This window comes from Anas platyrhynchos, chromosome 3, assembly GCF_047663525.1.
Source record: "Anas platyrhynchos isolate ZD024472 breed Pekin duck chromosome 3, IASCAAS_PekinDuck_T2T, whole genome shotgun sequence".
NCBI lineage: Eukaryota > Metazoa > Chordata > Aves > Anseriformes > Anatidae > Anas > Anas platyrhynchos.
Window position 1 is genome coordinate 36,652,208 of NC_092589.1, and position 26,288 is coordinate 36,678,495.

At 41.0% G+C, this 26,288-nt stretch overlaps 1 protein-coding gene across 1 annotated transcript; it reads right to left on the reverse strand.

Moving 5' to 3' along the window:
* LOC101793029 (potassium channel subfamily K member 17) lies at positions 1-26,218 on the reverse strand. Its single transcript, XM_027454026.3, has 5 exons — positions 25,912-26,218; positions 14,834-14,948; positions 6,347-6,513; positions 5,599-5,767; positions 1-2,705 (listed from the first exon to the last, which is right to left on the reverse strand). The coding sequence occupies exons 1-5, from the start codon at positions 26,119-26,121 to the stop codon at positions 2,410-2,412; spliced, it is 957 nt and encodes a 318-aa protein (XP_027309827.2). The 5' UTR covers positions 26,122-26,218; the 3' UTR covers positions 1-2,409.
* Positions 26,219-26,288: the final 70 nt, after the last annotated feature.

Below are 26,288 nucleotides of genomic sequence, written 5' to 3' on the forward strand. Positions count from 1 at the left end.
TGGTGTTTGGCCCATTTATTTCATATTTTTTAGGTGATCTGTGACACAAACAGGCAACTTGCAGCTCTGGAAAATCAATAAGCAGTTCAGATAAGCCTCCTGTTAAGTATGCTGTATCAGAGAGTTAGTGGCACAACTGTGCTGGTGAAGAGCTGCTGGGCAGCTGTGGAAGGAAGTGAATCAGCATCGTTTTCTGGAGCAGATATTGAGTCACTGAGATCCAGCCACATGCTTCTGTTTGTTGATGAACCCTTATGCACAGTGGAAGCAGTGAGATTTATGAAGAATTACTGTTTTTTCCCTTTTTTGGGGACCACTCCTAGAGTTCCTCTTCCTCCCAGTTCTCAGAATTGTTAGCTGTTCTAAGGCAACTGTTTGCACTTCGGTGGGACTGGGGTGCCTAAATCTCTAAAGAATTTGTGAATACCTCACCCACAAACTACAAACACATGGGAGTGTTGAAGCAGATTAGATTCATAAAACAGACGTCCAAATTGACGAGAAGAAACTCTTTTCAAGCCAAGTCTTCTTACAGAAGAGCAGAATTGGTAGAAATCCCCAGAGCCTGTGACATTTCAAATTAAACATGGAATAGATTTAGCGTAGCTATTCCCATCGTTTGACAGTAGAAACTCCTACCACCTTCTAGGCATTTGGATTTTAAGATACAAATTTATTTGCTGAGTTTTGCACCTGGAAGAAGGTGTAAAAGATATGTATAAAAGTGCATAATATTTTATGCTATGTGACCTTGATTCACTTTGGTTTAAAAAATACACTTTGGCCTTTACTGTGGGCCAGCCCATTATGGACTTAGTAAAAAATACATTGTGTATCTTTTTCTGTATAAAAATACATTGTGGTGTCCGTCACTGAAAATAAACAAGACAAAACATAGGAGAAACCAAAAAGATCATGCAGAAGGCTGTTAATGAATTACCCAATGTTCAAAAAATTCAGTTGTATTTATTTTGCATTGATTTTCCAACTACAATCTGAGATTTCCACTACCTCCCTCTTGTATCTCGGCTGCCTATTGAAACAGTACTTGAGAGAGCATTTATTACTACAGAGTCGGCAAAAGGCTGATGATGAAAAGGCTGAGAGACCAAATTTGATCTAGCAAATTCCTTTCCTGCATTTTCTTCTATAATCGGTTTTACCACATACCGACACTCAGACTGGCCTACTCAGGGAACTATTTTTTTCATGATACATGTTCCAGAACTTATCTTCTGAAAGACTGCAAAATTTTTATTCACTGCATTGCTGGGAGTACAGCTATGTATATTTCTAAATCTTGAGCCTTATACCCCAACAGGCTGTGCTTTCTACTCATTTTTTTCTCTCTGTGTGGAATGTAAGTCCAATGCAGAAGCTTAAGGCTCACTCAAATGCTTCCTTCTGGTTTATTACCATGGTCAAATTTTTGAAGTTAATGCTCTAGGATGCAAGTAGCACAGCAGGAATACGAAAATAAGAATAGATACAGGTATATAAACAGCAGCAGGAGTTAGACTTGTTGGTTCTTTTAATCTCTTGATCAATGTTAAAGGTGTTTCAGTCTGTTTCTAGATTAAAATTGCCCTTGCTAACATTGTCCACATGATAAACCTGGAAACATGGGCACTTAGAACTGCCTCTAGTCCTCCTTTTCTGGTTTCCAATACAAGAAAAAGAATAAATGCACCCAAATAAGCTGTTGCATTTAGCTGATAACATTTGGTTTACATAATACTTTACAAAGGATGATCCTGCAAAAATTCTGTGGTAAAGAATACCCTAACTACCTACCCTCTTGTTAATGGACCTTTGATGTAGAAATTTCCCTAAGAAAATTGAACATTTAATTACTATTTGGCACTTCTGCATGCTCTGCCTCATTGCCATCCACCTACTAATGATCAGGCAGCAGAAATACATTACCACCTTTGACAAGCACAAGCACATAGGTGATGAAGCACACTTGCAGTCACTGCCAGGTTCTTTAAAATAAGATTCTTCACTGTGCCTTTTGGCAACATAGCATTTGCTTCCTGTATTAAATGACACTTCCTTTTCTAGTTGAGGTATTTGCAAAATGCCCTACATACAATTGGAGGCTTCAAGAACTTTGCACGCAAAGAAAAGGACAACGGGTAGTGCTGGGTACAGATGTCAAAATTTACCTCATATATGGGAGGGTAGGTATTATCTATGTAAACCTACTTTTGGCTAACAGTCCTGTCAGTAATTCTTGGTGGTGCTGTAAAAGAAATATTTTGTTACTATTGTTCAATTCAGAATAGAAGCATTTCAGACTCAACAAACAGGTCTGCATCCCCGTGTGAACATCAGCTCCATTCCCACATTTCTAAGCAGTGATCTCTGGTGCACTGAAATATAAGACACCAATAGTATGTTTCTTCTCTAAAGTGCTTCTGCAGGAGCTGTGTGGATGTGACATTCATCTGGTCCTTTTGTTTCTGTGTCTTTGTCATTGCGGCTCTCCACATCATGAAGTCCCGTCATACTGTTTTTGCCATCATCCATTAAGTCTTCTGCCAACTCTGTGCTCTTCTTGTTACACTGACAGAAGTCACTGGAGCTCTCCAGTAAGTTGATGCAAAATTTGATAACCAGTGCTAGCCAGGCCATCCCAAAGAGGATCCAAAGAGAGATTACATTCTTGTACCAGCCTGGATAGGTGCGGTCTGGGTTCATCCCTACAACAGAATCACCCAAAATATTTCTACATTGAATCAAGACTTACCTCAAAGGAGGCATTTAATGTAAAGCAGAGACAGAGGACAGAAATATGACCTAATATTAGTGATTTCTATATAGACCCAGGAACTGCGAAGACTACCCATAAAAAAATAAATTCAAAATTAGACTATATTAAAGAGAAATTGTTCGCTTATTTAAGTTCATAGTTTCTTTTCTCCATTTATCACTCAGCTTTACAACATTATAGTAGTATGTAACAGGGGCTCCCTGCAAGCAGAGAGGTAAGCAGGTTTTATGTACTGGTGTACATACCTTGTTAAGCCAGATGTGAGTGAGTCTCTAAGAGAGGTAATGACCCAAACAGTACTAAAATCTGTAACAACTGAGCTTTGGAAGACAGCTTGAAATTATGTTACCTCTGCCTGATTGCTCCATTTGTGATCCTCTTGGAGCAGTCATATTTTTGGTTACAGTTCCCCAATGTTTCGTGGAAAGAGGCTCCTATGGGCTAAACTGGCAACCATAGTAATATAAAAAAATAATAACAGAGGCAAAGGAAAGGAATGAGGAATGAGTTTAGTCTTATGAAGTGTCTGGGTAGCAGGCTGGGGCACATTAAAAACTAAGGAAAGGTACAATGCACAAACTAAAGGCAGTAGAGTCTCTGCATAAGTTTTTTCTCTACTACTCGTCAAATCCTGTTATTTATTTTCCTTACCTTAAAAAAGTTTGTCGCTTTATAGCTGAATGCCTGTAGCATGGCAGATACTACAAAGCACCTGATTCTTTTAGGACAGAGCAGGAGGAGTTAACACGTACGACATGGTGCCTCTGTACTCCTGAAAGTCACACCCTGTCCCAAGTTGCAATGAAACTCACACATAGGGCTGGGTTGAAACAGGACATCCACAGAGGCAGGTATTTAGGTGTTTATCATCTGTGACCAGTCCGATGTAGTAATCCTATCCTGTCATTGCCTGCACAGACCAGCAGGTTCCAAATTGTGGTCCATGAACTGTTATGGTCTACAAGATTATGATAAGCAGTAACTGGTCAGTGAAGCCTCATTAAATTATTTGCATTTGGTATTATTATATAATACAGAATACATTGTACATATTCTATATACATTGTAGATATTTTCAGTATAATGGAACTGCAAGGCATTTTGAGGTTGTCACTAGTCACTGATAAACCTTTGGGAGCTACCAACCACTTCTGTGGGAACTACTCTTTGGGCTGCCTTTCTATATCAAGGTGAATTTCTGCCAGAAGTATTATATTCAACCTTCAAACAAGCACCTTTCATCAGTGCTAAATTCAAAGGCATAAAAACTGTTAGTTTCTAAATAATAAAAGAAAAAATAGAGAAAGACTATTTGACTCTTCCAAAGAGAATGCTTTATCCACAGAGATCATCTGTGTGCATCAAGGTACAATCTTGGGGATGAGAAGATCAGTAGTTTAGGACCTATGTGGCACAATGCTTCTAACAGAAGGACTTACTCAGTGTGTAAATTAATAGTGTTCAGGGCCAGTAAGAGATGCCATGACAATATTACTAAATAAAACAGGCTAGGGACCACTTTATAACTTCAATTCTAAGTGCCACAGCCTGGCTCATGTTTCTTCCGAAACTGCAGCAGTGTCCAAAGGGAACAACAGGGCATGTGATATCCCTCAGAATTTACCTGGCCCAGAACAGTGCCAGAAATCACAATAAGAGGGAAACAGTGTGACAGTCACAAAATAATGCATGAACTCATGCTCTGGCCTTGCTTAGTTTTATGTAGAGACAAACTACAAACACAAGATTGTAAGGCCAAAATGGTCTGTCTTCTACATGCCACAGGTCACAGACATGTATTCACTTATTCCCATATGAACCTAGTCTATCTATGCTGGTATGCTAGTTACAAAGGTACCACAAAGGTGAAGGTATGCCTGGAAGTGAGAAGATGTACTAGAGAAGAACTTCAAAAGTAGTTATCAGGAACTGAGAGAAATAAACCTGCTGCAGTGCAGAGTTCAGAAGCATCTATAAAATGCTGAAGTGGCTAGCTTCTGTTAAGCTCCATTTGGATAACCTTACCCAAGATAACTTGAATCAAGCTAGTTAAAGCACGTCTACACAAGCTCTAGTCATAACTTCGACACGCTATAGACAAGTTCTATGGTAACACCACTAAATTTTCTAAGCACCGAGCAAGCACTACGAAGAAATGAATATAAAGAATCCATAGTAAGGTGTTTATGTCTTTCTGTCTCCCAGGGATCCAAGGGTGCATGTGTTTCTAGAATCAATTTCTTGTTAATGAGAAAGTCTTTATCAAAAAGGTGTGTACTGTGTTTCAGCAAATGTACCAGACGTGGGTCCAAACCCATTTCCTCTGACAAAGTGTTTTGGCAACGAAAACTACACTGTGCCTGGTGCCTGACAGTCTACACCAAAGTGACTTAAGTTGCCTTTTAGAAAGCAGTTGTCTGGGGTTTTGACAAAGGAAATGTTCACTGTTTGATAATGGTAATGAAAAGTAGCATCTGCTTAAAACTGAACACCACTGGTGCACTGGTGTGCACCACATGCGCCATCAGCAACTGCTGAGATTAAAAATAGCACTCCAGTCTGGCATTGTACTCATTCAAGAGACAGATCACCTGAATGCTGGAAGATTACTCATTGACATGGAAATGATTGCTTTGTGCTTTCACATGTGGCATTTCTATCTGAGAAATCGTGTCTTCTCCAACCTGTCCAATACTTACCTACCACAACAAATTTATCATCAGGTGTGTGGAATGCTAACAGTGTAATATTGCCAATTTGATAAGCCACACTTTTTGCTTTGATATTGAGTAGGTGAAAACAATGAAATTGGAACTACTCACCAATCACATAATCTCCAAACCCAATAGTGCTGAGAGTAATGAAGGAATAGTAGAAACCCTCTTCATAAGTCCAGCCTTCTTTGTCAGAGAACAACAAGGGAGGTAGCAGGAGGAACAATAACAACCCAGATACTAGTGCACAGGTCTTCATCAGCAGGGCAGCTTTTATCTAGTAAAACAGAAAAAAAAAAAAAAAAAAAAAAAAAGAAAAAAAGACAAGACTTACAAGGTGGCATGGAAAGTAGAGCTCACTTTCTGGTTGAAGATGATGTCGGACTCCATAAAAACACAAACATTCAGCACATTCCACTAGAATAAACAGGATGGCTCTTCCAGTCAGCACACATTGATCATTACTTTAATGAATCCTAGGTTCATGACATTTTAAAACCTATTTCACAAATATTCCCACATAACCTACATATGTAATTCTAACCACAACTGATGATAAACAAACAAGCTATCTCAGAATGGGATATCCGTGAATGGCTCTATGGCTCTGGCAATTCTGTTACTGTAAGGGAAGCCATTCATCACAAAAGTTCCATCATTTAGTAAATGGCCTTATCTGACACCTTATAGGGATGTCATAAACTAAATTTATTTATTTCCGGTTATTCCTGAGTATTATTGCCTTTTTGGCCAAGAAGGTAGGCAGGCTGTCTTTGTTAGTCAGAGGGTTCCAAATACCAGACAATGCTATTTGTCTCCTGAGCTTCACAGAGAAGCATACCTGGTCACTGCTTACCTTCCAGCGAAACATCTCCTCCAGACGATGGGCACAACGCTGAACCCCCAGCAACATCACTTGCCCGATTTCATTCAGGAGGACAAGGTTCAAGGGGATCCCAAACAGCGCAAACAAGATGCAGAAGATTCGACCAGCCACAGTGCTGGGGCTTAGGTTCCCATAGCCTGGACAGAGAGGAATGAGGTGTTAAATCTACAATGTTCCTTGCTTGCTCCCCTCCCCTAGAGGGGGTGAACCTCCATCTTCTACAAAAGTTAGAGAAGGTCACTGTTCCAAAAGGACCTTTTTTTATAAATAACTGTAAACTACATCTATTGTTTGTCATATCCTATTGTAGGCTGCAAAATAACATTTCTTCCCCTGACAATTTTATTTAGTTCCTTTTCCATTTACCAGTGAATTTCCTCTCTCCTACCCACTGCCCTGGCTAGGACTTGACGTAAATGCAAAACTTCCGTTTAGTTCAGTTTTTGTAAGCATTGTTGGCATCAGGTTTGCTGGTAAATGATCCTGCATGGCTGTCAGATGGTCTCTGAATCAAAACAATACTGTTTTAATAATATCTTTGTCCCACAGGACTAGTGAACTTACCACTGCCTCCTTGCTTACAATCCTTTTTGTGCCACAAGTATCAAATACTCCTTATTCTTAAATTTGTTTAAGTTGTATTCTTAAATTTGTTAAAGATGTTTGCCGTGAGCCAATAAAGGCAAACAATTTATATATTTAACCTGAGTAAAAAACTTCAATTTAAGATATAAAGAAAAAAATGCATTTGAAAGTTTGGCATCTTTTTCCAATTGCACCAACTGATCTAATGAAAGATACCAACTAGCGAGCATAGCTTTGCTTATATCATGGCTCAGACAACCATGGCTTCAACAACACTGCAATATTTGTCTTTATTCTCCACATTTTCTCTCTAAAATACCCTGTGAATCTGTAGACTTACAATTGTGTAATTTCAAGTGTTTTATGCCATGAGGAAAATCAGATCTAATTTTATTTCAGAGGCTGCTTTAAAGAAGAGGAAAGGACTAGCACATGAAGAACACCTGAACAGTGAATTAATTAATTCAGGGACCTTGACTACATTTTAGTATCACCTTCACTCCTTAGCAATTTTTGTATCTCCATATACAAGATTGACATAACCTGGCAAAACTTATCTCTTTGCCATGAATAACACTAAGTCCTCCTAGCAACATATAGCTTTTGGCTTGGTGGAAACCTGGAGGTGCTCCCACCAGTGATGCCTTGTTAATGTGCTTGCAGATGGTGTAGCTCTGGGACAAACGAGCAGTCCCCAGGAGGGAGAGGTCCAAGGGCTGGGCTCTGTACATGAGAAAAGTGGGCACAAACACCCACCGTTGGCTACACAGGATCCCATTCCTTCAGTAATCTCCATCCAATGCTGACTGCAGTAAGCCACCAACCAACTACATAGAAAGAAGTGCCACTATGTGATTTCTACACATTCTGCACCAAGCTTTGTGCTGAGAAAATCTCTCACCATAGGCAACTCTACAAACAGTTAATTATGCACATAGACTAGCAAACTACCCCCAGAAGAATGTCTGGCAGCAAACTGTTCTTCAGTATGTATTTTCACCTCTTTTCTATCCCAACAAATTCTAAACTTTACAATCTGGATGGCTTCCCCCCCAATAACTTTAGGTTTGAATGTTTTGTAAGTCCCTGTTTTTAATATACACGGTAACACACCAAAGCAATGCCTCCAACAGCCTGTGCCTGAGAAGGGGGAGAGCCCCTGGGAAAGAATGGGATGCTGTTACGTAAGTACAGGTTGTTTTGAAATGCAGTCAAACAAAGGGTCTAAATTAAGACCACAAAGCAGCCTTAATACCAATGCCGTGTTCTTTACTTATGAGTAACTCTACGCTTTCATGCACTACCCCCTCTCCATGTAATTGCTGACAGTCATTTCTGCTGGATTTCACCCTTTCTAGACTAACAGGTGTGAGACACACAGGCAAGTAAATCAGACAGATGTTCCCATGAAAATGAATTTGAGGGATACATGCCTTATGTGATCCACGCCACACTGACTATGCCACATTTCAGTGGGGTTCTAGTTTTCCTCTTTCAGGATATTTAGGATGATTTGCAGGTTGGTCTGGACTGAGGGGACAGAGCAGGGCTGCGTTTAATGTAAGCCTGAAATCTGAAAACGAGTCGCGTACACCTATGGACAGCCATTCCCAAGGGTTGTTTTCTTCTTCCCCTTCTATTTCAAGTCAACAAAGGCTGTGTAGAGGCTTGGGCAGTTCTTTTTGCCATAGCGTTCCAGGTTATCCAGCCTCTGGAGAAGAGGAAAAAAAAAAATCAAGAAAGGGAGGAAGAAAGGTCCGTAATCTCAGATCACTGGGTGAAGCACAGGATTTTGGGGACCCCACATAGTGCTAAATAGAGAGCATCTAAGGTTAAGCTGTACATCGCATTTAATTTAGAAGAGCAAGTTCAATGATGTAAGAAGATCCACTGTGTACAGGAAAGTCCAGCACGCCAAACACCAGACCTGATTTGCATATGTTTTATCTTGTGCCCCTGGGCTCAGCGGCTCAAGACAATTTCCTGAAGACTTGGTGAGCAGCTGCTGTAAACATGCCAAAAAATCCTCATCCCATTAGCCTTTTAGACAGGATGCAAGGTTTGTTCAAACAGCACAGTAGACTTGAGATTACGTAAAATAGCTAGCAATTTATATCTGGCTTATGATTTACCTTTGTTTTTGGGCTAGACAAATAGGTACGAATATAGCTGTATGTGAACCTTAGTTGTTATAAACCTCAAGCAGGAATGGATAAATGGGAATTATTCTCTTCAGTAAAGGGAGTGAGGCTAATTGGTGCTTTATACTGCTGTGGGTTATACATCAGATCTCCACCAGCTTCAAAGACCAAAACAAACTACAGTGTCAGCAGTGTCACTTTCCTCACAGACCTGCTACTGGGATCTCACCTCATGCATGCCTGCCCCAGGGGACACTGAGGGATGCTCACCAAAAACTACATAGATATCAAAGTGCAAGTGGTTTCACTGAAGCAGCAGGAGAAAATTCCTGTATAGCTGCTCTCATTTTGAAATAAAGTCCTACTTAATCCTCCTCAGAAGAAGCAAAATAAGAGTGTTTTAATTTCTAAACAATCACATCCACTTTTACTCATGTGCTTCTGTTACACACCTTCAGTAAATCCACCTTGATTTCCTACTACATTCCTGTGCATAATGGATTCACAGGCTCTGAGTACTTGCTAAGGGGAAGAGACTGAGGTATGATTAATGGAGTACCAGTGAAATACCTCTCAATTCACATGGCGACATCCCACTTGCAAAGCGCCCAGTTCAGCAGATGTAACTGCTGCTTTCTGCTACTGACAATGGGTGGCTTGTTTGGCTCCAGTTCTCACTGTTCCTCCATAAAGGAGTACCTTAAGCAGAAAGTAATTAGAATGAAAAAAAAAAAAAAAAAAAAAAGGGAAGAAAAAAGTGGGCTTTGTCAGTTGAAAATAATCTGCAAATTCACCAAATTTCAGCTGGGAAATAAACAGAATTAGGTTGTGACAAAAAAGCCACTGAAAAGTCACTTCTCTAGCCAGTACCTTTATCAGTGGTTTGTGCATTCAAACATGTTTTGGGGAGATTTTGGTTTCATTCTTTCTCCTACCTAACTGGATACAAACCATAACTTCCCAAAGGAGTGTCATAATCTCAAGGTAACAGGGTGTTCTTGTGTAGGAGTAGGGAAGGGCGCTCAGCCTCACCTGTTGGCAGTATTTTGCTTGGAACACTCAAACACTCGGTGAAGCCTGGGAGCCAGGTACCTTGCCTTAGATGAGTGTCTGATCCACAGGGCTGTTGGGCAGTCCAGTGAGGGATGCCAGTGCTATGATTACGTTATTTTGCATTACGCATTTAACTACTCTGAGAAAGATGCTCCACTTGGCAGCTGAGGAGATCTCCGGTGAGCCACAATCCTGTTCTCCCAGGCACAGAAGGAAACTCCATACTCTCTCCTACACCCTCAGGTAGCTCTCAAACCACCAACCTCCTGGCAAGAAGTATACTGCCAGCTCCTCCCCTAACGCTTTTCAGAAGTTCTAAACTTTTCTTTCACTTGTGCTCTTTAGAAGTAACCTGAATGTTTTAATTCAGGCTAAATGAGAGTTGTGTTCATGACAAATTCAAATGTTGCATTGAGTTAAAAATAAGTATATGTAAATCCAATTTATATGGAAAAGATGTCAGTGGTGACAGAACCTCAGGAATTGTGTCCAATATGGGAAACTTCATTTTAATCCTGGTAGGTTGAACCAGTGGGTATGGGGGAGATGCTCATTGCTATTCATTTTAGCTGGTGCTGTGATAAAGTAGAGACCAGTAACTAATAGGCTAAAAACATGTTTTAGCAGAGTTATTTGGCAGTTTTGACCCTTTCCAGTTCCAGGCAACAGCAAAAACTGTTTGTAGACTCCTTGAACATATGACTCAAAACCTTCTGTGAAAGATCAGGACAATGATTGAGATGACTACTGCAGTCTTCTGTTCATTATATTCACACTGTGTATACATTGGAGGCTGTATAGTGTGCTTAGTCCCAGTGGAACAAGATGGCACGTGGTCAGGAAATCAGACTGAATTTGTCATTTCTCAGGAGGTAACTCAGAGGATGTTTCTGTGAGTGCAATCTTCACATCCCTCAGTGACCTCCCATGGACTGTTGTGTTGCATCCTACTCAGATGAGCCCCTACATCAGCTCTGCTGGTGCTAAGGGCAGGAAAAAGACCAAAAATCAAAGGTATGCTGTTATTCAATGGAGAACTCCTCTGCACATACTTGAGGGTCACAGAGGGTTTAAATGTAAAAAATGTCCGTAGGCTGTTATTCCACATTTTAAAGCACCTTGATGTCTTAAAGTAGTTAACTGGTGGGCTAAAGGGCACCCATTCCACAGGAGCTCCATCACATGCTAGGCAGCAGTACAGAAGGTCAAAGTCTTAGAGACAAACTCTTGCTGGCCCAAAGCCCTATGCTGCTAGGAGTTCCACGACTTCCCAACCATGAACTGGTTGTTCCTCCCCTCCAGTAGGAACCATTCATGCAACATACTAATTACCTGCAACAATATACCCATTATCACCCCTCACTCATCAACAGTCTGTTCCTTGCCTCTGTTAGCTCCTTCAGGGGGCTGCTGTAGGGAGCTTTCACACTGGGTTAACCAGAGAAGGGAAGACAGAAGGAAGTCTTCACTTTCCTTTGTGCTGTGAGATGGTTTATTTGCTTTTACTGCTTTGTTTCATGTTTAAATTAATGCAAATGAATTCTGCTGTCAGAAAATGGGAAGGCAGCACTAGCTAATGGTATCCACTCACCTAAGATAAAGCAAGACAGTTGGGCTATGAGCGAACAATATTCTTCCGTCTTGTCTTAGGCTAGCACAGGTAACCTCAATCTAAACCCAGACATTTTCCTTCCATTTTCTCTGAAATCACACCACCCTGTGGTGGTATGACTTTAGGAACTTTAATCTTGTGACCCATTCTGAACTGGCTTTAACCTCCTCCGAGCTAACTAGGAAGAGAGTGAACAGGGAGGAGAGACTGTCAGTAAGGAATAAAGAAGTCTGAAGGATAAAACGAACAGCATATTGCTTTCTCTTTCTTTAATTTTGTTTAATAGTACGGCTCTAAGGGAACTAAGATAATTCTCTAAGACATTAAAGAGAGAAAATCCCTATAGAAAACCCTGCAGAAAATGAGATAACATACAGGATCTGGAGTGATGTAACAAGCAAATGCAGAAAGGAAGGATGCACAACAGTGGGGAGAATGAATTAGAGAAGGCCAGGACTGCCAATCCCACATGATCAAAAATTATAAATGCAGTTCCATTCAAATTATGAAACTGGCCAATTATTATGCAGGCTTCGGGGCACTTTTGTTTCATACACATCTCTTCTTGGAGACTTCAGGATTGGAGTACCAAGTATGTCCAGCCTGCAGGTCAGCACCTTACTATGCTTTCTAAGCAAAACTCATGTACTGCTTTTAATCGCTACTGAAAATTGATGAGGCTCTGATTTAAATGGAAGAGGGGGATAACATAGCATAGAAAAGACCGCATCCTGAGTCACAGGGATATAAACTGTGTCACTGGGGAAAGCAGGTAGTGTCCATCACCTGGTGTCAATGGGGGAAAGAATCTGTCATCTCTTCCTGTAGCCTAAAGAGAGTTCTGGTGAGGATTTCAGAGAAACATGAAAACCTCACCACAACCTTCTTAAGAAACACTTTTCCACAGTGTCAGCTCCTACACAGCTGTGCCTTCCGCATGAAGCTTCGTACTGTGAATCACTCTGCTGAACTCCACTGAGGTTTTTTGAGAAGAACTTTGTCTCTTTGCTTGACATCACAAAATCAGCCTTATTTTTAAGCCAGGCAGTGATGTCTGAGTCAATGAGGCTGCACCAGCTATTATCTCAAGAGCTTGCATAAACTTGCAGAGGATTGTTAACTTAGACACAAGGTGGTGGAGGTCTGTGAGGCTGTGTGGTATTCCCTTCTACAGCATACTGTCATCTACAGAGTGTTAAGATACTAACCTGTACACAGTTAGCAATTTAAATTGGAAAACAAAGAAACAAAACACAGAAAATCAAAGGCCTGGAAGTCGAAAGTTCTCTGTGTAGAGATGAACAATTGCAAATTTATTAGCAAAGCACCTAGAATCACACTAAAGGCTTTAAAACAATAAGATAAAAGTAGCTATAACACTTCGTGCTTTTGTCCCCTGATATGAAGTTCTCCCACTCCCCCACCCCAACTCTGGGGGCAAGAAGCCTACTAAAATAAAAAAGGAAAAAGAACAGCTTAGGCTTTCACAGGGTAACAGCCAGAAATGTTTAGTCCAGATCTCTGCCAACATCACAAAAAGCCCTTATATTTTAACATGACAAATTTGATTCTCCTTAAATGTGATTAATTTAAATTAGACAGTTTAGAATTTAATCAGGATTAACTATGGAGGCAAGCAAAGCAGCTCTAGTCAGATACTGCTTTGTACTGGAGGCCAGAAAGAACTGCCCAGGCTTTATGCTGGAAACCCACAGCCTCTGCAGCCCTATCTGATGAGGCTCCACTGCCATCATCTGGTACAACCCGTACCTGGTAGTAAGACACACCAAACAGAACAGAATGTATGCAAGAAGAGCAGGGCTGAAAGATGCTCTGGATCACAGTAATTTTATTTTATTTTAAGCAAAGCAAAAAAAACCACAATGTCCTCTGTTAGCTCTTGTTTTGGGGCTTAATGTTCTGAAGTCAATGCATCTTTAATAACTACCAGAAATAAATCTAAATAATGTTCTATGTGGGTGCACAAAGAAAGTTCTGAATCTAAAATGTATTTGAAATTGAAGAGAACTGACAGATGTGACGTAGATGAGGAGAACTGATTTTTTTTTAAATGGATTCAACAGCTATCTCACAACATCCTCTTCCCCCATGTTTTTTTGTAATACTGTGTGAGAAAACATTTTTATAATACATAGTGAGAAAAGATGTCAGGGCAAGTTACTAATGGTTTTGGGAACTCGTGACATGCACTATCAATAATTATTAGGTATGGTGTTACCTAATGCAGATACTAAATCCATTTTATTGTTTCCATTCTCTACCTCCCCCCCTCCCTTCTCATCACTCCTTCATAGCTTCACATTACTCATTTGCTTGGAACTTGACTTAACTGAATTGTTTCATTTATCCAACTATGGGACTTCAATCTACACATGCAGGCCCTCAGCCAACACAAGTAGAAATAAGAAAGAATAAATCACAAATAACACATCCAATGATTTAGCATTCAATATTATGTGTTTTTCAAAATCCTTTCTTCTTCTTGTAACAGAAAAAGCTCATTTCAATGTACAATTCATCTCCTACATGTCAGACAGCACTAGGCTTGGGAAGAGATAGAAAAGTATAGGGAAAGAGGTTGTGGGCTCTCCTTCCTCAAAGGTTTTTGAAAGCGGCCAGGACATAGTCCTGGGCAACCTGCTCTGAGTGCTCAAGCAAGGGTTGGACCAGGTGACCTCCAGAGGTCCTTGCCAACCTCAACCACCCTGTGATTCTGAGAGACAGGAAGTATAGGTATTGCAGCACCCTGAAGTGATACTACTTCAGGACCAGAAAATTGAGTAACTTAATAGGGATATGCACTGAGCTAATTATTCCTGCATCTAATTAGAGGTCATTACTGCAATGGCAATAACAAAGCATTCTTAGTTCTAGGGCTAGTCTATTGCATGCTTACCCATTGCATGATATAGACAAACTATAGAGTGCTATGATATAGATAAGCTATATTAAGTCCCATAAGGCTGGACAGTATCTGATAGCACACATCCTCATTCCTGCTCCTTTCCCACCTATAAGGCTGCCCTGTGAGTGGGGAACTCTTACCAATGGTGGTTATTGCAGAGATGGAGAAGAAGAAAGACCCGCTGAAGTCCCACCTGCCCAGGCTGGTGGTGTTCCCCTGGAGGGTTATGCCACTTTTGTAGGCCTCGATGATACCCTGCAAAGAGACAATAACATGAGATCCCACAAACTCAGAAGAGCCAAAAGTCAGCATGCTTACTGTAAGCAAATGGCATCTACAGAATAACAGAAAGTTGCATGTGCACACAGTGGATCATACAGCTAAATGTGGAAGAGACTGGAGGGCAAGAGTTGCCTAGCGAAAGCCTCACCAGATAGTTATTGACTGCCCTACAGCATACAGGCTAGGAAAAGAAAGTGTTTCCAGACAGCATATTCTAAAGGCAGAACCCCCAGAGCAGCAAGTAAAGGTGCATACATAAATGATACATGATGGATGCCTTGCCTACACTGGGGTGGAAAGCATGTAGTGTAACATATGACAGAAACTACACAGAATGGCCAGCCCACTAGTACTGTGCAACCTGTCCCCTCACTACACCAAGTATGAATAAATGGATTGGATTAGTGGGACGCTCAATTCTGTTCAAACCACCTGGGAACAACTCAGATGTCATCATGGCAAAGTGTACAGAATTATGCCAAACTAAGGTAACAGACATTTTAACAGTGCCCACATGTGACTATGCATTCTCATGCCAATAAAGTTAATGACATTGAACCTACTTGTGTTGAAAACAATGTTAGTCACAGCACATACGCTAAGCTTTTCACACCCACAGACTAAAAATCTTTTGGAGGTGATTTCCTTGAATGCAAAGTGTAGTCAAGAATAAATAAAATTCATTATTTCTCTGAGAAAGACATGCAGATACCCAACACTATCCCTACCCGCACTGTAAGACTGCTGATAAAGCTTTCATTGCTAATAAAAGGAAGCACTCTCAGGTTAGACTTGCAGCAGCTGTAAGTTTTACAAAGAAATTGTGGTTTGTGCATCTGTCAAGCAAACCAGTGCCTCAAGCCTGCAAAGCAGCTTTGTCCCATTTTACAGATGAAGACATGCTATGCTGTAAGCAATTCCTGGTATCATACATGGCTGTGAATTAAAAGTAGTTTCTAGAGACTCAGTCAGCACGTTTATTATAAGGACCATTATCTTTTTTCTCCAGAGCTACTAGTTCTCACACTAAGAATAAGAAACAGCTCTTAAGAGCAACATACATTCTCTTCCAAGTAGAGAAACACCATTTGATAGTCATTCTCAGACTTACCTTCATTTACTCATAACTCAAGGCAATTAATTGCAACAATTCAGGGTTTCATCATAACCCATGAAAGTCTGACAAAATGCTCTTCTGCTTTTCTCTGCACAAGATAGAGGAGAGAGCCCTTACTCTGAGAAGGACTAAGAATCAGATGCTATATTACGTTATGCTTCCTTCAGTTAATTGCTTCCTTGAGTTGAGCAATACATTTAGAAAAAAAAAAAGGGGGGGGGGGGGAAGGAAGAGGAGGAGGAGAAAGGGAAGAGGGAGAGAAAGAGACAAAGATTTTACATCAGGAAGTCTCCAGCAGCAGGATTCGTTTTGCATAGATTGCATGTAATTTCCACTTCTTCCACAGCCAGTGTCTGCACTGGGGTTCGTCAGGCTGTATGGGATGCAGACTCTGACCTTTCTCTGTTCTCCATGGTCTCTGATGATGTTTGACCTCAGGTTTAAGAGCAGTTCTGCAGTCAGGAATCAGGGTGCCCAAAAATATAAAATAACTCTCTAAACAAACCATATGCCAAGGGAGACACTAGAAATTTCAACAGATGACAGATCTGTATTTTCCCTTCTCCCTGTGAGAAACTACTGTCTAAATTTTAAGACAAAAAGCTTGTTATTCTCTCAAACTTTCCTTGTGTAGCCTGTCATCTCAGCAGTTCTATATATTTAGTCCTGAAGATGTATATACATGCTGGAACACCAACAGTCCAGCTCTCAGATAAATTACCAGCTTGGTTAGATAGAGGCATGAAGCCCCTCTGTGTACAGCATGTTTTGCATTCTCCTGCCTGTTGTCCTGCTGGTACAAGCTAAGAAGTTGATATCATTACATGATACCAAGTTTTTAAAGCCAGAAACTTCAGACACCTTAACTCCAGAGAGGATAAGAAACTGTGGCTGAATTAGCCTAGAGAAATGAAAGTTTCTTCACATAGGAAGTGGAAATCAGCAAACTGCATAGGATGTCATGTGAGAAGCAAGTCACAGGAACCAAAGCATTAAATGCTTAATTTCACATCACTGCATCACTTCAGTTCTGCATGGTTTAGGACAAGAGACTGTGCAGGTGTAAGCACCATGCTAGCTTTGCAGTGATTTCAACAGTGAAATGTCTACACTGTGTTAACTTCTCCTGAGGTAATGCTAGTGCCAGGAAATATAGAGTTTGTCTCAAGAGGTAGGCAGGAAGGCTCAAGCACTTGCAGTGAATGGCATGATGATCCTGCACTCACCTTTATGAGGAGGTAACACACAGCTCACTCGCTGGCATAGAGCAAGCACTGAGCCTGCAGTGCCCACTGCTTCTGTTTCTGGGCTTAAGGTACTTCACATACTTACAAGAGGTCTTCAAGAGCCTTCAGCAGTAAGCCTCTGGCTAAGCATTTCTGTGTTAAATCTTGTTATCAAACATCCAGATAACATGGTTAACTGTGAGGATCACTGTGACTGTTACAACCTGATATGGGGATCACTGAATAATCATGAAAATCAAAACCACTTGAATAAACTGTTACTCCCAGGAGAAATGTCAAGTTGAATAGTGGCAGGATAACAGAGCCACTACTGCAACCCTGAAAGTGGAGGATTCTTAGAAGGTAGAGAAAACAATACTAACATTTTTTTTTTTTTTAAAGTAAGACTTTTATTACAATATTCAGAGACAACCTCTGATTCACAGCAACAATCTTGGAAAAATAAAAATTTATTCTCCTGAGAAGAGCAGAAGTGATGGAGTTTACAGATGTGCCCATATAGGCAGATTTGTGAAAGAAATTCACAGATGGCTATTAATACACAAAAATTACCTCTGGCACTGCAAGTTATTGGATCGCAAACTCCTGGAGGCTGAGGAGGCAGAGAAATATCAGTGCATACTTGCACTAATTTAACAGGCTTCTCTAGGCATCTGCTTTTGGTTACTTTTTTCACACATACACACAAAAAAATTAAAAGTAGTTTGTCATTTTGAGAGAACACATAGGAGAAACACAGCTAATAAATGATCAAGTACAACAGCTGGATTCTCCCTGCTTTTCTCATTGCAAAAGCACCACCCCCCCAAAAAAAAAAAAAAAAGTATTGGCCTGTGGGTGCAAGAACCGAATCACATACATTAGGTGACATCTGCTAGGTCTCTTTAGCCTGGCTTTGAGAACCAGACATTTCCTGCTTTGCTTTACATTGATTTGGTGGAGAAATACTAAGGATTTTTATTTTTCTTTTATTTAGGATAATCATTTATATGGTGTCTTCTCTAAAACCTGATACATTAAAAGGTACCTAGTAGAAGCAGGGTTTCAAATCCATTTTTCAAAAAAAGTGCTATCTGCTTGACCTAATATACTAGCCACCATCACCAAATGCTTGAACACAATCCATCTTGAACTTGTGGGGTTTGGGCTTGATATTTTGGGAACTTAAAAGGTCATGCATGTAACTCAGAAGTATAGGAAGGAAACTGTGGGTGGTTAAAATAGTCAGAAAAAAAATAACCCAGAACTCAGTTCTGCTTTGGTTTTTACAGACAGACAAGCTACATAATATAGGAAAGTAACTTTTTTGCACTTATTTCCCCCCCTCTAAAATAATCATAGTAACTTGTGAGCCACAGGGTCTACTTTGCTGACAAATCCCGTATGTATCATATTAACCCTCCTATAGAGGTTTCTGTGGAATTGCTATAGGATTTATAAATGATGAGCTTTGATATTTTTGGTCTTCACAAGTCAATGAAGCTTTGGAAGCTGCCACATTTTTTCGTGAACTAGGCTGCTCTGTTTAGTACCACGCAAAGCCTACTTGCATGGTCAAGTCTCATTGCAGCTGGCAATCAGAAAAAAGGCACAACTTAAACATTTAAATGTAGATGTCTGTCCCAACACCTCTGTGAAAAAGCATGCTTTTGGTTACTTACATTTGGCCTCCACCTTGGTTTTACTCAACCACAAGCTCTGAAGTTTTCACTTAGGAACATCACAAACTAATACTTGCAAGTGCACCCTTTATGTTAGATCATTACATCCCACTACAAATTAAAGCCGAGTTTGGTGTGTCTTTCTGCAGGGAATTCCCTCCTTTAATTCAAGCCCACTGGTAACTCCATGAGGAAGCTGTGGATTTCTGCTGACTCCCTTGTCTAATGTGCCTCAGACATAAACTTATTTTAGAATGGCAATAACCTTCTTTCCTTCTCTCTATTCAGTTAGAATAACCATTGCTGGTTCTTCCTCCAGGAGCATCCAAAAACAACAGTGTCCCAACTTCCTTATTGCGGTTAAAGAAACACAAATAAAAATATATAAAATCACTGCTTCATCCTGCCTTTCAGCCCTTTTCAGCTTTGGGACTGTATTTTCACAAATGACTGACGCTTAATGCTTCACTCCTCCTGTAAAACCACTCCACAGAGTTTTGCCCCCCAACAAACTCAATATAGCTACAGTCATACCAGCAAAAAATAAAATACCTGTTTGAATTACACTTCCAATAGAGTTTTTACTCTTCAGAGAAGAAAAAAAAAAAAAGTGAGGAATGAGGTAGCCTACGCAAATACCTCCAGAAGCTTAATACCCACAGCCTATGGAGTATATTTCTGAGTATATATTCTCTTTCAAAATTTCTGAGTTACATCTTCTTCTTTCCCAGAAAAATGCAGGTTTATTCATTTTTCGTTTGCTGTGGAGTCACTCTTGCCTTCAGCCGCGTTTTTTTTCCTCATTCACCATGTGTGCTGTGTTATCAGTTCTGGGCAACTCCCGGCTTATCCACTTCCTCTTTTCTAAACCCTCTTATCACACATGGGCCCCTCTACCACCAGCTTGTAGCTGCAGCACAGCTTCTGATCTGCAAGGGCTGCAAAATGGAAAAACATTATTTACTCTGACCTCTTTAATGCCAACTGAAAACTTCATTCTTCACTTCTGTGCTGATTCAGGTGAGTTGGGTACAGCTTTCAAAAAATGCACTTAAAGTCAGCAATAATGAATGAATGCATGTGTATACATGAGCCGAGACGCTGTCTTCCTCACAATCTTTACCTTCTCCAGAACCTTATTCCTTGCTGTGAATATTATAGAAAGAGAAGCATAAAGTTTACATAAAATGGTTAATCAGACTGACTCACTCTGATCTATCTGCCGCCCTCCTTCCCCCCCCAGAACCAATAATAAGATATAAAGTGACACAGGGAAACAGGAAGCCATGGAAGATCATGACCATTCAAAGGATACCCACAAGAATTCCTAACTCTTCCTGGACTACATGTATGCTCAAAATTTCTCTCATATTTCCAGGCAAAAGCTTTTTACTGGAGGAAAGTATCATGGAAGGAGTCATACAAACGATCCTTTTATAAACTATAGTTCTAGTCACTGTTGCTGTCCTTGTGCTTCTGAACTACAGCATTTTGGCCAGAGTTCACTGTAAACTTGAGATATCTTCATAGGCAACAGCAGCATTTCCTAATTGCATTTGGAAGCAGTTCTCCATGAAGACAAAAAAGCATGAGAAGTGACTGGAGTAAGAAACTTCACTCCCAAGTTTAGTTGAAGCATACACATTCTTATATAAAATCACTTTCTCCTCTCCAGAGAGTATATGGCCTCCTGAAAGCTGTATAATTTCAGATTGTAAAGGTGAGGAAGTGTCTATCAATGAGGGAAAGGAGGCATTTCCAAGGTACCAAACTACCATTTAGATTAATGACAAAATATAAACTCACAAACATTGTGCCTCAGAAATTATGTGTAATATTTATATATAAGCACTCATTTACTTTTCACAGAATACCAGCTGTAATCAGAAGGAAATATTAATGTTAATCTTGTCTCAGATTGTGAGGACAAGGGTCAATTAACTTCAAAAAAGAGGTTATGGATTGCACCATTCCCAGCTATGAGCTCTGGTCCCCTGTTCTGGCCTGGAGTGGAAGCTTACTTGAATTCTGACCAAAAGAAAAGCAGTCACAAGATTCATTACGGATGCTGGATTATAGACTCCAGCTGTTTTCTTTAGACTTTTACTGTCAGTGCTGGGTCTGCACTAAGGTTTCTAGAACCCACATAGGCTTCCTTTTCTAAGGGGAACGATCGAGAGATGCAGTAAACAATGCCACAATCACTGCTACCCTGAACCACTAATGCTTTTTCTGAAAACTAAGTTTTTATATCTAGGAAGACAGTGCAGCATGATTCAAGGGCGAAAGCACTGTTATTGCTTCCCAAATCTAAGAACACAAGTGACTCAAGAGCAAATAGGACCTGGTACAAGGCACTGCCTATGTAACCTACAGCACAGAGCACAGCAGGTTGTGTTACATCATCTCTGTAAAATTGAGAAGATCTTTCTCTAGTAGTTATTTTCCTTTTAGTTGCTTTAAAAAGGATGGGGAGAGACTATCATGGAAAAGTAACTCTGAGAGCAACCTGCATCTTTAAACAGACGAGAAAATGTAACATCTCTGATAGTCACCCACTGTATTTAGATGTCTGCTGCTAGTATGGTGTCCCAAATCCGCCTTTTTAAATACAGGTACCTGACATTACATCATTAACCAGAAGACCTAAGAGTGAGTTGACTCACCAGAAACAACTGCACATCCGTAGATTTTTCTCCTTACCTTCCAAGAAGTCCAGCAATGTACCACTATCCTATTGTCCATCCTGCTTTATACAACAATTTCCTACAAATTTTTCTCTAACAACTTCTGTCAATGGCTAGCAGATAACGTAAACACTGAACACAAAATGCACATACTCTTGGTAACACAACCACACTTCTTTTTAATTAACAGTTAATTTTCTTCTTGGATATGGGTCTGGGCAAAAGTGTACTGGCTATAACTTAATCAAAACTGTAATTGATAAAAAAGTAATGAGAAAGAGCAATTACAGAGGATCAACCCTGTGTCACCTGTGACAAGCCAATGGAAATTTTGACTAAAGTGGGTCCTATAAAAATATCATTGCTCCACAAGAGAAGGATCCAATGCTGCTCCATACAGTCCCTTATGGAGCTGATAATCTCTGTTGCTCACCCCTTAATGGTCAACCAGTGCCACATCATCTGTGGACAAGATGACTTTAGTAAACTGCATTTGCAGGTTTTTATTTCCTGACAGCTGGCACAAAACTCTGCTGGTTCAATGTCAGCATAATCCCAAGTATTGATGAGGATCTTCCAGTCACGTGGGAGCTAGTTGCTCTTTTAATCATGAACTTCATGTGATTCTAGCTGTTGACTCTGGAGATAACAGTATCTAGGTCCACCTGCAGGCTTTCAGTTTATGGCCTGCCCTTTAGAATTAGGTCCTTTCCACTACACCTTCAATCTTTCCAGGCAGGAGTATTTTTAGCTCACCTTTGATCTTTTCCTTCCCAATTTATGTAAATGACATGGCTTAATTGGCCTCTTGCATCTACAATAGTAGAATGTGGGTAGAATAATATAATACAGGAAACAGCTGTATTAGGTGATAAGGTTACAGGGAAAAAAAAAAAAAAAAGGCAAGGACAGCATGAAAAGGATATCCCAGTAACAGCCCAACACAGTGCTACAAGTCTGACCCTACACACAGTCTTCTGACAAAAGAGATGTGGAAAAGCACAGTGCCTATAGCTACATGAGCGTCTAAAACTACTGACAATGCTGCAGGAAGAAGAACATGCTCGGGGGACAGCTCAGCTGCAGCAGTGCTATGTATACTCCTCCTAGGCAGTAAAACAGAGAAGCGCATCAAGCTGGGCAGTCTGGCTAAGACCTCTCCCCCACAAAGGTTAGAATAGGTCTCAGCTCCACAAGATGTGACAAAGCAGAAAGTGTCTTCTTTCTGTGCAGCCTCACTCATTGGACACTTTTGGAAAGGTTCGCAAATCTGTAATCAATATCATTCTTACCTGGTCTGCAATTCTTTCCCTCTCCCCAGTGGAGTCCAGTTACTGTTCTTCACTGTACTGAGGGTTCATAATCTGAAATCTGCTTTATTGCATCTGCTTCTACCTTCTGCTAACTGTGTAATTTAGAGCTTCCTTTGATGTGACCTCACATTTTGCCACATGAAGACCACCATCACATTTATAACAACAAGCCAGATACTGTCCACTTTGTATGTTACCTAATGTCTCTTAAGGATCTGTTTACTTTTGTTCTTGGTTAACAAGTGTTTGTATCATAGACTTTGCTTACAGTGTCAGAAAAACAGCCTCGGGTGAGATAGGTCAAACCCAAACATGTTTTCCTTGAGCAGATGTTACTGGGTGCACAGTAGAGGGATACGGGGCTGGAGTCTCTCAGTTCTCCTTTATGCTGTCCTTACTCTAGGCATAAGTGATGAAAGACAAGAAAAATGCAAGTCAGTCTTCCCCATATGCACACACACATTCATGTATGTACGTAGTAACACACATGCATGTTTTTTTTTTTTTGCGTGTGGTTATACATAAGCCAGTTGCACGTGCTACCCTCAAGTTATTTAGAAAATGCAGAACTGCAGAACCCTGCAGGGGAGGAGCCAGACAAAAAATAGCTGTGGGAAGCAGGAACCTACCACTACAGAGGTCATACACACAGTTCTAACACTCTCTCCTCTGCTGTTCAGTTTTTGTTGTTGGTCTACCATCTCCAGCTCATTCTCTCTTTTGTTTTACTAATTAGAAAATTGCTTCTGACCCAGAATGATCTGAGCCACTGAAATAACAGGATGAGTTTTCTAGTTTAGCTACCATGGCATGGTTTGTTTGCCTTTCCTCCTGCCCATCCTCACACAATGCTCTCATGCAAGCTCCTCAAGGCAGGAGCTCTCTGCTGCTTTCCATCTGCACAAGGGCTAGACGAGTAGATCTCCAGTTGCGGCTGGTAACTAGGAACTAAGCAATAAACAGGTTGTAAAATGATGTTTGTACATTGCTTCAGCAAACTGGGATTTTATTCCATATTGGCTACTACGCACTTTAAAATAAACATAGAGTTTAGAATTATCTATGATGAAAAGCCATATGAAAATAGAAAGGAACTGCCAGTAATGTCAAAGCAATTAAAATTCACTCACTGCTTTATGTTTTCACACTCTTTATATGTCTGTCTTATTTGCAAATAATCAGCTGTGTATCTAGAATACAAACTTGTTATCTGAAGAGGGTTATTGATGCATTGCCTGATAAACTCTGTATTAAGCAATTTACTGTACAGGGATCTTTTTTTCTTTTCTGAGCACACTTACAGTAAATGAGCAATGTGACATAGGAAATTAAAAAAGAGCACAGGAAAGAAGCAATCCTGTGGATTATTTATTTAAGATAAATTTCTCACTGTGAAAGTTATTGAAAATAGCACACAAAGCCATTCAAATGGACTACAGCTTCTCAAAGGAAGAATGCATGCACAGACATTCTATATAAAATGAAACAAAACTTTCTTTTAATGTACTCATCCAAGGCTTGCTCAGGTCACAATTAAATACTCACATGGCCCAATAAAGCAGTAGCTGGTCTGAAGGGATTTGGGTGGCTGTCCTAATCTCTTGCCTACCAGACAGCATGAAGAATTAGTAGAGGTCATCTTGCAGTAAAACAAACCACCAGAATGACATTGTAAAGACCTTTCCACCTACTCACTTGAGACTACTTCCTCTACTACTATCACCTCATTACTCTCATTCACCCAGAGAAATCCCTTGCAGCCCCATGGGCATTGAATGAAACTCAGCCTGAAGCTGCCTCCATGCAATGCCAGGCTGGTTAGCTCTGATGCATTTCTCACACCTCCCAGATGAATTATTTCAAAAGGCTATCTATATTCCTCAGCTGGAGCTGTACTCATCAGACAATATAAATAATAAGAGTAGGTACCATAGTAGCTTTCAAGGGACCAAATTTGAAGATTGACAATGCAATCTGCGCTTTCACTCTGCTACTGATTGCCATGGAGGATTTACCATCTAGAAAGTCAAAGGATGGAAGCCTGACACAGGTTCTCAGCACAGTTTTGTCTTACTGAAACTCCTGATAAGATTATCCGCTTGATGTGTTTCTGGTTTATTTATTTATCTCTGCCAGAGAAATTTAAAAAAGTGGTGGAAATATTTATCTTCTAGGTCTTTTAAGCTCTGATGACCAGCTACCATGCTTCCAGACACTACCAAACACCGCTAGCACCCTCCACCCCACTTTTTGTTTTTCAGTGCCTATTCCAGGTAGGCAGCACCCAAAAGAAGCAGCATATAACCAACTACCAGAACTCACAGATCTAGAATGGCTTGGGCAAATATTTATGACACTTCAATATTATAGATTATATTTTCTTTCTTTTTCTTTCTTTTTTTAATTTCAAACAGAGAGTGAACGCGAAGGTCACTTTGCTCGTTTCTCTCATTTCTGTGCCACAAAATGTAGCCACTTGAACTTTGGTAAGATTGCATTTGGTCCACCTGTGTATTTTACAGCCATCCTGCAAACAACCTCAGAAATTTTTTGAGGTTTACATCTGCACTGCATTACCAGGATTTTTTTACTTCCCTTTAATTAACAGGTAGAAAACTGATGGAGGAGGAGGAGGAGAAGGTTTGACACCAACACAAAACCCAATCCAACTTACCACACCAAAGCCTTTCCATTAGAACTCATCACTTGGAAGCTGCCACAGGGTATCTCTAACTCATCCTTAATTACTTTAGCAGCAAGCCAGAACCACCTGCATTTAACACCAGGTCCTACCCCACCACCACCACCTTCCTCCCACCACTTAAACCCCAACCAAAGTCGGCGGGGCCGAGAGAAGCCCTCTTGATAGCCCCCCTCTTGGTGGCCCAGCTCGGCGAGGGCAGGGGCTCACCTGGATGAGGCGCTGCAGGGCGGCCCCCCGCAGGCAGGTGTGGTTGGCGAGCAGCTCCCAGTGCTGATGGAGGAGCCGCTGGGCTGCCTGCACCTCTGCCGGCCTCTCCAGAGCCTGCAACACGCCGGCCCCCAGCCCCACGTAGCCCACATAGGCCACCAGCAGCACCGGCACCCCCCAGCGCCGCTGCCGAGCCTCCGCCGCCCCCATGGCTGCTGCCGCCGCCGAGCCGCCGCGGGGCTGAAGAAGCCGAGGGCGGGAGGAGACCGCGCCCGGCCGGCCCACGGCGCCTCCCCGGCCTCCGCCTCCTCGCCGGGCGGCTTCGGAGCTCCCTGGCCCCGGAGGTCCCTGCCCCAAGGCCGGCTGTGCCCCGAGGG

What these genes read in the sequence shown, in the direction of transcription:
- LOC101793029 (XM_027454026.3), bottom strand. Translation starts at nt 26,121, where the DNA reads ATGGGGGCGGCGGAGGCTCGGCAGCGGCGCTGGGGGGTGCCGGTGCTG. An exon ending in CCCTGCAGCGCCTCATCCAG is followed by an intron (nt 14,949 to 25,911) that starts GTGAGCCCCTGC and finishes GTCTCTTTGCAG; the next exon opens with GGTATCATCGAGGCCTACAA. An exon ending in AGGAGATGTTTCGCTGGAAG is followed by an intron (nt 5,768 to 6,346) that starts GTAAGCAGTGAC and finishes CTGTTTTACTAG; the next exon opens with ATAAAAGCTGCCCTGCTGAT.